Source organism: Colius striatus, chromosome 20 (assembly GCF_028858725.1).
Source record: "Colius striatus isolate bColStr4 chromosome 20, bColStr4.1.hap1, whole genome shotgun sequence".
NCBI classification, from domain to species: Eukaryota; Metazoa; Chordata; class Aves; order Coliiformes; family Coliidae; genus Colius; species Colius striatus.
This window is the reverse complement of record NC_084778.1, coordinates 7,057,271-7,072,185: the sequence shown is the minus strand read 5'-3', so window position 1 is coordinate 7,072,185 and position 14,915 is coordinate 7,057,271. Positions and strand designations below refer to the sequence as shown.

At 63.3% G+C, this 14,915-nt stretch overlaps 2 protein-coding genes across 2 annotated transcripts in view; both read right to left on the bottom strand.

The window, feature by feature from the left end:
- Positions 1-370: 370 nt before the first annotated feature.
- On the bottom strand, positions 371-10,055 carry LOC104564219 (ras GTPase-activating protein 4). The gene is made up of 20 exons (XM_062012622.1): positions 9,942-10,055; positions 5,879-5,935; positions 5,570-5,683; positions 4,926-4,987; positions 4,705-4,837; positions 4,363-4,444; positions 4,051-4,182; positions 3,879-3,970; positions 3,510-3,633; positions 3,249-3,402; positions 2,853-2,917; positions 2,536-2,648; positions 2,280-2,466; positions 1,916-2,053; positions 1,480-1,800; positions 1,253-1,390; positions 1,034-1,169; positions 836-956; positions 692-750; positions 371-554 (listed from the first exon to the last, which is right to left on the bottom strand). The coding sequence occupies exons 1-20, from the start codon at positions 10,004-10,006 to the stop codon at positions 433-435; spliced, it is 2,415 nt and encodes an 804-aa protein (XP_061868606.1). The 5' UTR covers positions 10,007-10,055; the 3' UTR covers positions 371-432.
- Positions 10,056-12,252: 2,197 nt separating this feature from the next.
- UPK3BL2 (uroplakin 3B like 2) overlaps positions 12,253-14,915 on the bottom strand; it is a 12,088-nt gene continuing 9,425 nt past the window's right edge. The window contains exons 7-13 of the mRNA XM_062012668.1: positions 14,786-14,905; positions 14,185-14,381; positions 13,620-13,766; positions 13,296-13,527; positions 13,132-13,208; positions 12,725-12,854; positions 12,253-12,603 (exon numbers count right to left, since the gene is read on the bottom strand). Of these exons, the coding sequence (XP_061868652.1) occupies positions 12,498-12,603; positions 12,725-12,854; positions 13,132-13,208; positions 13,296-13,527; positions 13,620-13,766; positions 14,185-14,381; positions 14,786-14,905 (1,009 nt within the window). The 3' untranslated portion in view covers positions 12,253-12,497. The remainder of the gene's footprint in view (positions 12,604-12,724; positions 12,855-13,131; positions 13,209-13,295; positions 13,528-13,619; positions 13,767-14,184; positions 14,382-14,785; positions 14,906-14,915) is intronic.

The following is a 14,915-nucleotide window of genomic DNA, read 5'->3' as shown; positions in this document are numbered from 1 at the left end:
CGCAGCTTTCGGCCTCCCCCCCAAAATGGGCAGTAGTGACGTCATTTATGGCGTCATCGGGCTACGGGGGTGGTGACACGGCCAGCAGCAGATGTGATGATGGGCCTAGTGTCCGCAGCCGGCAGGGATGGGAGCAGCCGTGGCCAGCAGCGACATGAAACGCCGCAGCAGCGTTACCAGTGCCGGCAGCACTGCTGCCACCAGTAGAACCACCACTGACACCACCTGCCTCACCAGGAAGGCCAGCACCAATGTCACCAGTGCCAGCATGACCAGTACCATCGGTGCTGCCACTGCTTTAACCAGTCCCAAGCCCAGCACTGCCCCACGGCCTGTAGCTTCCCCACCAGAGAGGGACAGGATATGGCTGGAGGGTACCAAGCGCCTTTATTGCCATCACGGTGGTCTGCACACGTGAGCCTCGCAGGGTCCTCATGTCTGTAGCTGCAGCAGGGTGGGCGTCGGGGGGTCCGGGGGTTGTGCCTGGCGGTGGCAGCTCTCCAGGTCCCCCAGCACCCTGAAGAGCTGGCTCAGCCCCTCGGGCAGGGGGGTGCCTGCAGGGTTGGGGAGTAGCAGTGAGACCCTGCAACCCTCCCACAACCACCACAGTCCTCCCCCAACCCTGAGGGACGTGTCTCAACCCAGAGCATTCCCAACAGGGTCCCCAAAACCCCCATCTCCCCAAACCTACTTTCATCCCGGGGGCCATTCTGGGCATCCTCTGGCTCCAGCAGTTCCCAGTACTTTTCCCTGAGGAGAGTGGGAAGAGAGGGGTGAACCGCTTGGCAGGAGGAATGGGGGGCACAGGAGGAGTTGCCCTGGGGCAGGAGCTCACCTGAGGGTCCCTTGAAGGCCCTGAAGGTGGTGGAACAGCCTCTGTGCCTCTGCAGCGGGGTCCAGGGGGTCGCTCCAGTCCTTCAGGGTGATGCCGTGCCGGGTCCGGTCGCAGCCCAGCCCTGGGGGACAGCGGGCTCACAGGGCTGGGGGAACCTCCCAGCCTCCCCACGGGGGTCTGGAGCCCCCTCCCCAGTACCTGTCCTCTCACGCTGGTGGCAGCAGCTCCACTTGTCCCCGCGGAACACGCCAGGGTGGTATGTGCGGAGCACGCGGGGGTTGTTGCCGCACACCTTGCGCAGCGCCGACAGCCACTGGTTCAGCTCATTGACACTCTGTGGGGAAGGGGATGGTGGGGGGTGGATCCTGGGCCGTGACACCCCTCAGGGTGGGGGGTCTCTTCCCATCCCCATCCCACCTTGCACTGGAGGTAGGCTGTCTCCTGCCGCCCGCCCGCATCCGTGTACACCACCTGCATGACGTGGGAGCTCCCGAAGCTCTTCTCCTCCACCTTCTCGGCTGCGAGGATGTCGGCCAGGGCGATGGCACCGCAGCGCTGACGTGGACAGAGACAGGGAGAAGACATGGGAGGGTCGATGCCACCCACCCTGCCACCTCCCTCCCCGCCCCCCAGCACCCTCCCACCTCAGCGCCGGGGCTCTTGCCGAAGCTGAGGGCCTCCCCGGTGAGGCAGAAGTGGAGCTTCTTGGCAGCGGCGGCGAGCAGCGGCCCCTTGCCACGCGTCTTGTGGACAAAGAGCAGCCCCTCCTTTACTACTGCACTGGGGAGGGCCAGTGGCCAGCCTTCACCTTCCTCCTCCTCTTCCTCCTCCTCCATCCCCACCAGCCGGGCAATGAAGTCCTTCATCTGGGCGATGCCCTGCTGCAGGGCAGGCAGCAGCGGGGCCAGCCAGGCCTCCTTGGCCCTCCCAGCCGCCGGCTCCATGTTGCCCACCATCTGAACAGCCTGAAGACCCCCAGGGATGGCAGTGTCACTGGCGACAGACCCGTGGGAAGCTGCCAGGCAGCCCAAAAACCCCTGTCACCTGCGTGACGCCACCCCGCCGGTGCCCTCGTCCCACCTTGGCCAGGAGCAGCAGCGTGCGGCTGGTGCGTGCGTCGGCGTGTGTCTCCCGCAGGTGGAAGAGCTTGGGAGTCATGATGGCCGGCGAGAAGAAGCGAAGGCAGAGGAAGCTGGTGACAGCCACAAACTTGGCGTGCTGCAGCCAAGGGTAGGGGGACAAGTGAGGGTCTGTCCCAGCATGGGACATCCCCAGGCACCACCCGGGACATGAGGCTGACTGCCAGCACCCAGGAGCTGTTTGAGTGCCACATGGCCCCGCTGTCCCCCTGCCACAGTGGGAAGCTGGGGACTGCAGCCAGTGCCCCCTGTCCCCTGGGGATGTCCCTGTTCACCCCCCAGCCCGTTCCCTGCCACAGCCTGACCTGGTGCTGGGGGAAGCGCTCCCCGACGCGCCGGAAGAGCTGCCGGAACACGGAGCGGATGACGGGGGGACACGCCGGGGCCGACTTGCTGATGGCATCCAGCAGCTCACCCAGGTAGGACTGGAGGTGCTGGCGGCCCTGCTCGATCACCTCCCCCTCCGTCTGCACCCTGTGCAGCCCCGAGCACCTGCGGGCACCAGCACCATCAGCCCCCTGGCCAGGCCCCCGCCGTCCCGCCACCCCACGCGCCTCTTACCCGACGTCTTTGCTCTCCACCTTGCCAGGGTCCAGCTCCACGAACTTCTTCTCCTCGAAGACGCGGGTGATGGTGGGGCCCAGGACGCCGTGCAGGTAGGGCATCCCCGTCACCTGCCGAGGGACCGTGTGGGGGCTGCTGATGGGGGCCACGGTCACAGCACCCGACACCCCCAAACTCCCTGATAAGGGTCACCCAACCTCCCAGCCCCAGGGGAAGATGCAGCCCCTCTCAGTCATCCCCCTGGGAACTGCACCAGTGGGGACAAGCCAGGGCCAGGGTGATGTGGGAAGAGCAGGTTTCTGGTGCTGTGGCACCTTGAGGAAGGACTCCATTGACTTTGAGGCCAGAGAGTTGCTGCGGAACAACGTGTTGGGCTCACCTGCAAAAGAAGAGAGGGTCTGTGGCTGGGGGGACAGCCACAGGGCACCCACTGGGCAGCTGCAATCATGGGGGACATTTACAGAGGCTCTGCTCTCCACCCCTGGCCATTTTCATAGGAGTTACAGCAATTTCCTGACCTCAAACCAACCTCAGCCAACTTTAGCCCATGAGTTGCTCTGGATGAGCACAACAGCTTCTTGCTCAAAGTACAACATAATGGCTGAACCTTGACCATCACCCACTCGCCACAAGAAATCATCCTGCAAGGTCCCAGAGGTTTTGCAGCCCCAGGAGATGGTTGAAGGCCCCAATCCCCATTCCAGCCTTACAGGGTTTGGCCAGCTCCAGCTCGAAGAGCAGGTCCAGGAACTCCTTGACCAGCCCTTGGCCCAGGAAGAGTTTGACCAAGTTGATGGCGACCTCCTGCCGGCACTCGGCCGTGGTGGTTTCATCCAGCAGGGTGACCAAGTGCACTTGGCCATCCTGGGGGGAAGAGGCACCATGCTGTGATGGTCCAAGTGGGACACATGTCCCAGCAGAGAGCCAGAGGAAGGTGAGTGCCCTGGCAGGGTTTTAAGTGGCCACCTCACCTGGTGCCCCGACTTCACCTCCTGGCACAGGAGCTGGAGCAGGGGCTGGTAGCAGTGGGAGGGCAGCACCATCTCATCTCGCAGCCTCACCTGCAGCTGCAGCGAGCCCAGGCTGCCTCGGCGCCTGCAGGAACACAGGGTGTGTGGATGGAGGGATGGAGAAGTACTTCACCGAGTAGGAGGTGGCTTGACAGCCTGGGAAAGCTGGGGCAGGCAGCTGGGCTGCCCTGTGCTTGCCCTCCTGTCCCCCAGACAAGGGCATTTCCAAGAGCTGCACCTCCAAAGGGATGATGCTTCCCAGGAACCACCTTCTCCCCAACACCCCTGTGGGCACCAGGCACATCCCAATGCCCCTGTGCTGAGACTCACTTATCCTCCCGTGGCTTGGACTTGTCTGGCCACAGCCTGAACCAGCCCTCCTCCTGCCCAGCTGCCTCCAGCCCCTGGATGCTGAACACCACCTGGGAGGGGAAGGCAGGAGGCGCTTGGGTGGGCAGCCAGGCAGGGCCTCCAGCAGCAGTGATAGGGTTGGGGGGCTTACCTTGCCCAAGAAGTCATTCCTGCTGACGAGGTCCCAGTCCCACACCTCCACACAGAGCTTCTCCCCAGCAGGCTCAGCCAGCTCAAACTCAAAGGTCTCATTCCAGCGGGGGTAGCAGGATTTTTTGACCACCTGCAAAGGCAACGGCTTCACCTCCCTTTCACCTCCAACACCCAGCCCAGGGACACCGAGCTGGGGATGCCACCGAGGGACAGGGATGGCTCCTGGCTGAGGTTTGGGCTTCCCAATGGGATGATTTCACCTGCACCACTGGCAGCTTGGGGGATGGTGATAAGCTGAAGTGGTACTCACGGTGCTCTCCTGCACCTTCCCGTTGTAGCGCAAGCGGACAAAGGGGTCGGAGGCACCATTCCGGTCCTTCCCGGCCAAATCCCTGCCAGAGAGAGGGGGAATTTTCCAGTATCCTCCCTGGCACCCACTCCCCTCATCAGTCCCTCAGCATCTCGAGATGCACACCCTGAAGACCACCAGACAAGGTGGATCCTGCCCCAGGACCCCTGTCAGCTGCAGGGTGGTGAGGAGGATGCTCTGCCCTCAAGGGCAGAAAACTGAGAAGATCCATATACAATGGGGAAAGTGAGTCAGGGAGCAGCCAGGAGGTGAGCCCTCTGTCACCTCCTGTCCCCTCCTCACCTGGCCTCCAGCACGGTGCAGCGCAGCAGCTGACGGCTGCCCTGGCTCCCCAGCACCTCCACACGCAGGTGGATCTCTCCCTGCACCTCCTCGTCGGGATCCACCTCGCTGAGGCTCACCCAGCCACTGTAGCCTGTGGGAAAAGGGACACCCTCATGGGGGAGTCACTGGGGGGTCCTTAGGGACTGTCTCTAAGCAGAAGTGGGAGGTGGGTCCCCTACCCTTGGGGTGCTCCGCCAGCATGTCCCGGGTGATGCAGACCTTCCCAATAACGTCATCCCGGCTGGAAAACAAAAGCCAGGGGCAGGACAGGGGGTGGGAGTTAAGCCCTGGGCAGGGCAGCCCCTCCTTGTGCCTTTTGGGGGGCACAACAACCACTCAATCACAAATTCATTTCTGTTGGAAAATACCTTGAAACTCCTGGAGTCCCAGCCCTGCCCTCACCCTGCCCAGCCCACCACTAGCCCCTGACCCTCAGCACCTCAGCTCCACGGCTTTGGGATCCCTCCAGGGCTGGGGACTCCAGGCACAGGGGCTGACAACCCTCTCAAGGAAAAAGTTCTCTCCATCTCCAATCTAAACCTCCCCTGGGGCAACTTGAGGCTGTTTCCTCTTATCCTAGAGAAATCTTGTTCTACAAGGTGCCCTGGTTTCCTGGATTGAGGCCATGCAGTGTGTCAGCCTCCCCTTTGCTGCCAGCTGGAAGGTAACCTCAGGAAATAACTTCCCTCGCTTGTGTCCCAAAGCCCAAGGCAGCACAGCCAGGTGTGGATTCTCTGGTGCCTACAGTGGAGTTGAGCATGCAGACAGCCAAAGCTACCAACCCCTGAGTTCCCATGAGGACCCCTCACAGCCCCACAGGTACCTGAGTGCATCCTCATCCATGACATAGATGGAAATGCTGTGAAAGGTGGGCTGGAGGTGCACCTCATATTCCTCACCCCAGAATGGGGACAATGTCTTCCATACTGTGGCAGTCCTGTGGGGCAGATGGCACCAGTGAGAGGAGGGAGACAGGGCTGCCCACCTCCCTAGCCCTGCTGGCACAGCTCAGCTGTGGCAGAGGATGGGCACCTGTCCTGTCTCATGGCTCTGGGCTGGCAAGACATGGGGGATGGAGCAGCCTGGGTGTGCTGGCAGGTTTGGGGACCAGCAGAGACAGGGAGCTGCTCACCTGATGATGGCCTCATTGTCGATCTTCACGATGCAGTATGGGTCACTGCTCCCTGTGCTGGAAGGACACAGCATGGCTCAGTGCCACCAGCCATGGCCCTAGGTCCCCTACCCCAACCCCACGGGGCTCCACGGTCATGGGCAACCAAAGCCTTCAGCCCTGGCAACCCCTCACCTCCTCCTGCAGAGGAGGAACCTGGAATAGACACCCCCAGGCTCTGGGGTGCTGGCATACAGAGGCACCCCCAGAAGCCAAAGGCTGGATGTGGCCATGGCTGCAGGAACACAGCCCCCAGCCCTGCCCCCAGCCCGGGGAAACATCCCTGACTGTGCGTGCTGGCAGCTGAACGTGGATTTCCTCTTCCAAATAGGAAGGTGAGGAACAAACAAAACCCACCCTTTCCTCCAAACAGCCCCTGGGCACCTGCAGCCTCATTGCACACACTGTGAGTGAGGCCACAGCAGCCTTGGGGTGCCCCCTGAGCACAAACACCTCTGTAGGGATTGGGACATCCCCTGGGGATGTGGCAGAGGGTGCAAAGGGCAGACAGCACATGCTGAAGTGCTGAAGTGGCTGTTGACAGCTGCCCTGATGCTCTGCTTCTCCCCCTCTGCTTCCTCCCCAGGGACAACTCAAGTCATCACTCTCGATGCAAACAAAACTAATCACTACAGCTCATTGCCCTGGTTCATGGGAAATGAGGTGACTCAGACAGGGGTGGGGGCTCTGGCCGGAGGCAGAGGAGCCAGCAGGACCCCGGTGCTGGCCAAGAGCAGGGAAAGGTTGTGGCTGCTGTCCTGCAGGCAGCAGGCACAGAGCACGGGCTGCTCATTAACACCAGCCCTTCGTTAGCAGCCATGGGTGTCCCGGAGAAGAGTGGGGTGCAGAGGGGTGGGGTTTGGGAGCCCTGAGCACAGAGTGAGTGATTTCCCCATCCCAAAACCAGGGAGGTTGAGTGTCAGCTGCTGGGGGGACTTAAAAGGTTTGGGGGATTACAAGGGTTTGGGGGATTAGAAGGGTTTAGGTGCCCCCTGCCCTGCAAAACACAGCTGCTGAGCGTTTCTCTGAGGTGTGCATCCCAGGTGCCACACTGGCATCCCCATCCCCCACAGGCATTTTGGGTCACACTGGTGCTGGCAGCTCAGGGGTTGCTAAGAGCTGCTGCCATCGCCAGGCACATCCCCAGAGGGTTTTAATGAAGGTGGTGGATGAAGAGCCATTAACCAGAGGATGTTACTGACATTTCTTGCCTTATGTAAACCATCAAGCGGGCAGGGAGCAGGCAGGCACAAAGGGAACATCTGCTCACCTGAGCCCTGCCTGGCAACGCAGGGCAAGCTCCAGATGGGAGCTGCCTTGACCCCGCAGCAGGAAAATCTCCTCCCCAACACGGGGACATTTTGAGCACACAGGCTGCTCTGTGTCCCTTGGGATGTAGGGTGCCATGAAGCTGCCTTTGCAGTACTCAGGCATCATGTGCTCCAGGAATTAAAACACAGGACCGTCAAAATCTGCCCTCCACAGGCTGTAGGATGTGCCCAAAGCTGCCAGGCAGCCTGTGATCCACATCAGTGGGGGATCAATCCCCGCTGCAAAGGCGGGAGGGGAACCAGGTGACATCATCTGTGCAGCATCACTGTCCCTGGATGATAACCAGCACCTGGGAGGTGTTGAGGAAGAGATTTCAGAGTCTTGCAAGCTCTCAGTGGGCACTGGGCATCCTGCTGATGCCTGTGCAGAGCACAGCTTGCTTGGGTCACCCACCCTGGCCCCTCCACACCGGCATGGGCAGCTGCAGGGGGTTTACTGCAGGGCAAGGAGCTAGGAAAGGAGAAGGCTGGGCTTTGAAAAGAGGAAATGAAGGCTGAAAGACTGATGGCATGGTATAAATTAGGAGGGGGAAGGAAATAAACATGCAGCCAGCCATCCCAGCAGTCAGCACTGGGCGCTGAGGCACTGCGCTCTCAGTGGCGCAGACAGCGGCGCGGCTTTGCCCAGCCCACGGGGAGATGGGGAGAGCACTGGGAAGAAAAAAGCACATCTTTTTCCTTGCTTTCCTGCAATGAAGATGGAGGGGAGGATTTTGCAGCTCTCAGGTCGGAGGAGGCTCATGCTCTCGCTGTGTTCTGGGCTGGGGAGGATGATGGCAAAGCTGCTGCGGCTCTTTGCCCAAGCTATGGCCCCGGCGTTAGGCTGTGACGTGCTGGAGGGCGAAAGCAGGAGGGGGTTTCCTGCCTTTTTATGGGCAGTTTCATGGTTTTGTGTCTGTACAGCGCCAAGCCCTGTGTTGGGCGGGCACTGGCATGGAAGGTAAAACCAAACAGTGGCTCTTTTGCGTCAGGAGGAGGTGGGAGACCCACAGGCACAGCCCCGGGGAAACCACCGCGCTGCTGCCGAGGCAGAGGAGGGGCTGCCAGTGGCACAGCTCCCTGGAGAAGGGTGGCATCAGGCTGGGTCCCAAACCGCAGCAACATCAGCCAAATCCTGCTCCTGCGACTCCCTGTGCTGAACGCTGCAGGAGCTGGGGTAGCCCACGGGGCTTTGGGGGTGCCCCATCACCCCTGGGTGCAGGCAAGCAGGGTCTGACCTGCAAACGCACCCGGGGCTGCTGCTGCCGCCCCGCAGAGGGATTTCCCCCGGGGATATGGGCAGCGATCCCAAAAGCTGCACCCGGGCAGGGCAGGGCAGAGCAAATGGATCTCAGGAGCCCCTGTCCGCAGGGGAGGGGGACAGGGATCAGTGTGGCCAAGGTCAGGCAGCGGCGGCGGCAGCGGCGGATCCGGCGCTCGGGTTTCCCCTCTCGCAGGCTGCGTCCCAAAGCCTGTGATCCGGAGAGCTCTGCTCCAGGCGCTGTGGCACGGCAGCTTGCTGCCAGCCGCTCTCCCGAAAGCCAGAGCCTCCCAAAAACCCAGAACCTGCCAAAACCCCAGAGCCCCCAAGAGCCCCTCAAACCCTAGAGGCTCCCCGCGCTGGTTCCAGCTCCGGGCAGGGCGCTGTGCCAAGGGATTTACAAGTCAGTCCCTAACACACGGGATTTAAAACAAGAAGGAAAAAAGCCCAGAAGTCATCTTTCTTTCCTTGTTTATCCTCTTTTTCCATGACGGCCGCGGGGATTTTTGCTGTTTTCCGGCAGCACTGACCCTGCCCGGCAGCCACTCGCTGCCTCGGTGCCTGGGGACCACCCCTGTGCTATCCCCCCGTCTCGCCCCGACGTTGTCCCCATATCCCACCCCATGAGGATGAGAACAATGACCCGTGGGGAGTCCTTGGAGGGGGGCTGCAAGCGGAGCTCCCTGGACTGCAGCCAGGTGGGCTTGAGCTGGGGCTGGGAACGAAGCAGGGACAGAGCTCCAGGGTTCCCCCCACTCCTTTTGGGGGATGGCTGTAGCAGGGGTCCTGCTTCATGGCTGGGAGTCCTCCCCAAGGACCCAGCTCCAGGGCCAGCTGCAGGTGGGGGCTGCGTGGTGGGGACAGCTCTGCCCTATGGCAGCACAGAGGGAGCCCCATAAAGTTCTGGGTGCTTCTGGGAGGCCACCTCAAAGCCATCACAGTGGGTGTCCCCAAGCAAAGGGACAGCAAAGTGCTCTCGAGAGAACCCCCAAAGCACTGAGAACCTCTGGGGGTACGCAAAGCCATCCTGGAGGGAATCCCCAAAGCAAGGGCACCCCCAAGACATCTACCCTGGAGGGAACCCCCAATGCAAGGCAACCCCAAAGCCATCCTGGAGGGAATCTCCAATGCAAGAGGGATCCCAAAGCCATCCTTGAGGGAACCTCCAAAACAAGTGGCACCCCAAAGCCACCTTGGGGGGAAACCCCAGTGCAAGTGGACCCCAAAGCCATCCTGGAGGGAACTCCCACAGCACAGGCACTGCCAGGGTGACCTCAAGCCATTCTGGACATGCCCCCAAAGCCAGAGGGATACCCCAAAGCCATCCCGGGGAATGCCCCCCAAAAATAAGGACCTGTTGGAGGGGATCAGCTCACAGCACTCCTGGGACAGAAGGTCTCCCTCCCGGGGATGCCACCCCCAAACCCCTCCCGACTCCGCCAGGGGCACTCACATGTCCTTGGCGGGCAGGTTCCTGCCCTCTACGATGCGGATGGCGAGCGCGCTGCGCCGGGCCATGGCGGGCGGGCAGCGGAGCGGGGCCTCGAACCCGCGGCACCCGCACCCGCGCCCATGTGCGGGCCGACGCCGCCGGCCGCCAATCAGCGCGCGGGCCGCGAGAAGGGGCGGGGCCCAGAGCTCTGTCCCCGGCGCCGATTGGCTGATTCCGGCTGCCGTCGGATAAGGGGCGGAGCCCGCGCGGCGCCGAGCAGGGCCGGGTCCGTCCAGGCCGAGACCCCCCCGGTACCGCTCAGCCCCGGGACCCGCCGGTGACACCCCCCGGTACCGCTCAGCCCCGGGACCCGCCGGTGACACCCCCGGTACCGCTCAGCCCCGGGACCCGCCGGTGACACCCCCCGGTACCGCTCAGCCCCGGGACCCGCCGGTGACACCCCCCGGTACCGCTCAGCCCCGGGACCCGCCGGTGACACCCCCCGGTACCGCTCAGCCCCGGGACCCGCCGGTGACACCCCCGGTACCGCTCAGCCCCGGGACCCGCCGGTGACACCCCCGGTACCGCTCAGCCCCGGGACCCGCCGGTGACACCCCCCGGTACCGCTCAGCCCCGGGACCCGCCGGTGACACCCCCCCGTACCGCTCAGCCCCGGGACCCACCGGTAACACCCCCGGTACCGCTCAGCCCCGGGACCCGCCGGTAACACCCCCGGTACCGCTCAGCCCCGAGACCCGCCGCCGTCCCCGGGCTGGTGGTGTGACCCGCGGGGGCTCGGCTCGGCGGCTCAGGACCGGACCCACGCTGGGTCCCTGCCGCCCCACACGTCTCCGCGGAGCTTGGGGGCTGCAGCCCCCGGCCCAGCCCCGAGCCCCAGCCCCCGCCTTTCCTTGGCTTCAGTTGATTTATGTCGAAGCCCTGCACCCTCCCGGAGGGGTCGGTGGCATTTTGGGGGGGGGTTGTGCTCAGTACCATGAACACAGGAGTGGGGACGGGGGTCCTCGGCTGGAGGGCTCGCCCCCAAAGCTGAGGCTCAGGGCCGCGCCGGCGGGTAGCGCCGGTCCTTGGCATTTGTGCCGGGCTGCCGCGGGCACGGGCCGGGGACACGCTGCTCTGTCCCCTGCAGCCCCCCGCACAGCGGGACAGGCGCAGCCCCCGCCGCCACCGCCGTGTCCCGGCTGCAGCCCCGCACACGGCCGGGGCCGGGTGTCCCTCCTTGGGCATCCGCGGTGTGACGGGCACAGCTCCCCCGCCGCCCCCGCAGCAGCTCCAGGGCCCTGTGTGGGTGCGAGCGGGTGCTGGGTGTCTGAGCGCAGGGCAGGACGGCGGGGACCCGCGTCTGCCGGGGGAACCACCCCTCGGCTGCGGCCCCGCTCTGCGCAGAGGATTACGGCCGGATTTGTTTGATTTGCCGTGGCTGGGCTCCATGGAGGCCGGCTCCTGGCAGCGGCAGCCGGGAGGAGGGGGCAGGTTGCTGCCACCCCCCCCGGGCAGCCTCAGGACAGCCCGGTAAGGGCACTGTGACCAGGATGAGGTGTAAACGCGATGCTGCCCTTTGCACGGCGCCCACGGAAAGGTTTAATGTGTGCAAAGCAAAGTGTGCATAGCTGATGGATATCCACACAGCGCACCTGCCCCGGCTCCGCTCAGAGCGCCGCACGGCCACCCGCGATGCTCTCCAGACTCCTCTTCTTCAGCACAAGGAGGGTCTCATCCTGCCGAGGCTGCAGGATCAGGGCGCTCACTCCCCCCCCCCTCAGGGCAGGATGAGGCCCCAGACTCCCTGGTTACAGGATCAGGGACCCACACGGCGGTGCAGGATCAGGCCCCGGGCTGCTGGTCCCATCTTGCCATCTTGTGGCTAGCAGAGGAACGTCAGCAGCAGCCGGGCAGGATTGGGCCAGCTCTGTCCTGGGAGAGATCTTCCTCTGGGTTTGGCCAGCGAGAAATCATTGTGGGGTGAAGAGGAATGAGGAGAAACATCCCCATATACCTCACTCCTGGAGGTGTTCCTATGCTCCTCACCTCAGCGCCGGAGCTGTTGTCCCCTCCCTGCCTCACAGGGGATTTTTCCCCCTTGGCAGTGGGTGCAGGTGGCACCATGTGCCCCACACTGGGTGTGAAAATGCTTCTCTCACACCAGAGCACCCCTGGCTGCATCCTGCCTCGGGTGGCATCATCCCACACCCAGGGATGGGGCTTAGAGCCCTGTGTGGGGGCACAGAGATGCTTTTCCCCACAGATGCTGGAGAGGGGCAGGTTTTGGTGGGTGCTGTTTGCAGGGGGTGACAAACAGGAGGCACAGACCGGGCACAAAGCATGCGGAAAGGCCTTTAATCTCCCACTCCATCATGGCTTCCAGTCCACGGGGCAGCTCTGGCTGTGCCCCTGCAGTAGTGGGCATCCTGCCACTGACTGGATCATCTCCAGAGGTCCCTCCCAACTCCCACCACTCTGTGACTCTGTGACACTGGTAGTGCAATGGCGAGGGCAGTTGTGGGTGTGTGGGAGCGGGCGAGGAGGTGGGGTGGTGCTGGGGGGTGGCTGTGGGGAGGCTCAGAGCCGGGGAGCCGTCTGGTCATAGACGTGGTGGGTGTTGTACCGCTGCACCATCACCGCCTCTGGCTTCCTGAAGCTGCTGCTGCCGCCGCAGGCGTCTGAGCTGGGAAGGGAATGAGGGGGTGAGGGACGAGGCTGGGGGCCACGGGGTGCTGGTGTCACCCTCTCATGCCGGTCCCAGCTTCTGGGTACTGTCAACGAGGAGGTACAGGACTGATACTCACCCATAGAAGACCAGCATGGCTAGCAGGCCGGCCAGCAGGATGGCAAAGAGGATGGAGAGGATGGAAGTGAGAGCGATCATGCCAGCGCTGTGCCCATCGCCCATCGTGGAGATGCTGCTGAGCTGCTTGGCTGGGAAGGGAGGGAGAGGGATGTGCAGCCCAGGGCAGAGCAGGGGACCCGGCTGGGGCACGGTGCCTCTGTAGGCAACCCCAGTGTGCAAATGCATCATGCAAACACAACATGCCATGGCACAGTGCCATCATACCCTGGCAGGATCCACAGCAATGCCCTGACTCAGTTTCCCCAGCTGCTTGCAGACCCCTGGGACCACCCTCCACCCTCCTCCCCACCTCCAAATGCTGCAGGATTGGTGCAAGGGGCAGGAAGAGCACCCCTGCCGCAGTACCTGTCCTCAGGGTGATGGGTTTCGACCAGTGTGTCTCAGCCACAGGCTTGGAGTCCTCCAGAGCAAGGAACTTCACTCTGGGGTGGGAGGGGAGGTTGGTCATGTTCCCGTGAGCAGGGGGGCTGCTGGCAGCCTCGGGGGGGATGTCCCTGGGAGAAGCTCACCGGTACGGCCCAGGGCTGCTCAGGGGGCCGTTGCAGGTGGGTCTCGTCTGATCATTGGCACAGCTGGTCTCGCTGCCCACACGCAGCACCGTGATCTCCCCAGTGGGTGTGGGGCAGGGGTAGTTGCTCAAGGTGGTGTTGAGGGTCATGTAGGCAGAGGCACTGGTGGGAAACCTCTGGAATGCCCTCTCAGGGGTCCCCGGCCCCAAGCTGTTGTTGAAGGTGGGTACGGCTGTGGGAGTGGGAATGGGAGTGAGGAAAGACCCTGTGGGTATGAGAGGCAGGAAGAGCTGCTCCCTCGGGGTCTCCCTGCACCCCACCTACCCTCAGGGATGGCCACCACCAGCCAGATAATGGCATTGGCATAGGTGTCGTTGAAGACGCAGCGGGGCTGCTCCAGCAGGAAGGTGGAGGCGGTTTTCAGGCCCCCCAGGGAGGAGCTGGCCAGGATCGGTGTGTACGGGATCTCTTCTGTGGTGAGAAGCCAAGGGGGGTGCAGCAGAGGGTACAGACACCCTCTAGTACAGCCCCTGAACGGTGGCTCTGACTGGGAGGAGTCAGCATGGGCAGGAGCCAGGAGGGAGCTGACCCCTGTGATCCCAGCTTCTGGCCCCTGCTCCCCTGTTTGGGCTCAGACACATGGTTCATGGCATGGTTCAAGAAGCAACAAAGATACCTCAGGCCATCACCCCAAGGAACACCCCTGCGAGAGCACCCACACTGTGCCAGCAGAGCCAGGAAGGGACCCCAGGGACACTGAGGGTGGCACCCAGAATAAGGGCAAGGGGGGCATCAGCTGCCCTGTACCAGGTGCCCATGGACAGGGGACCCCCATAAGCAGGGCCCAGTGGGGAGCTCCAGCCCATCCCACTGGTGCCATTGGACTCACCCAGGCCGTGGGCTGTCGCCAGGAGCAGGAGGAGCAGCGGGAGCATGGTGCGGGTGCCGAGGCAGGAGTGAGTGCGGGTGTCCCGGGCTCTGTCCCCAGGGGCCCGCCTGCAGCTGCCAACCGCCCACATTCCTGCGCTGGCCACGGGCCGAGGGCAAACAGGTTGGGCTCGTTTCCCCAGGGAACAGTTCCTATGCCTGGGTGCCCACCGCAGGGCGTGCTGAGAACTGCCACGCTCCTGGCATGGGTGAGCAGCAGCCCTCACCCAGGCAATGGGGGACAGAGAGTCACTCCAGGGTCATGCCCACCTCGGGGCTCCCTGCAGACCCCCACTGGTGCCAGCATGTTTCAAGTCCCTCCCACCCCTAAACACCAAGTGCCACCAAGACAAGACCCCGGGTGGTTTTGGGGGAGCCCAATGCCCCCATCCTCCACAGCTCCAGCCCTGTGTGGCTGAGCGGGATGGCACATGCTGTGTGGGGGCCACTGTCCCACGTCTGAGCAAGGAGGAGGCAGGGAGAGATGTACAGTGAGAATTTACTCAGCAGAACAGGGAGCAGGAGGCCTGGGGCCAAAGCAGCGCAGTCCTGGGGGGCTGCACCTGCAGCTGGGGGGCAGGGGCTGCGGCAGGGCCGGGGGGATGTGGTGGGTCCTGTATGACTTGCAGGAGAAAGCGCTGGTTCCCGAATCCCTCTGGCACAGGGACCCCCACACCTTGGTGCTGCAGGGAG

What these genes read in the sequence shown, in the direction of transcription:
- LOC104564219 (XM_062012622.1), bottom strand. Translation starts at nt 10,006, where the DNA reads ATGGCCCGGCGCAGCGCGCTCGCCATCCGCATCGTAGAGGGCAGGAAC. An exon ending in GCTGGCGGAGCACCCCAAGG is followed by an intron (nt 4,838 to 4,925) that starts GTAGGGGACCCA and finishes CTTTTCCCACAG; the next exon opens with GCTACAGTGGCTGGGTGAGC. An exon ending in GGCCTTCAAGGGACCCTCAG is followed by an intron (nt 751 to 835) that starts GTGAGCTCCTGC and finishes CACTCTCCTCAG; the next exon opens with GGAAAAGTACTGGGAACTGC.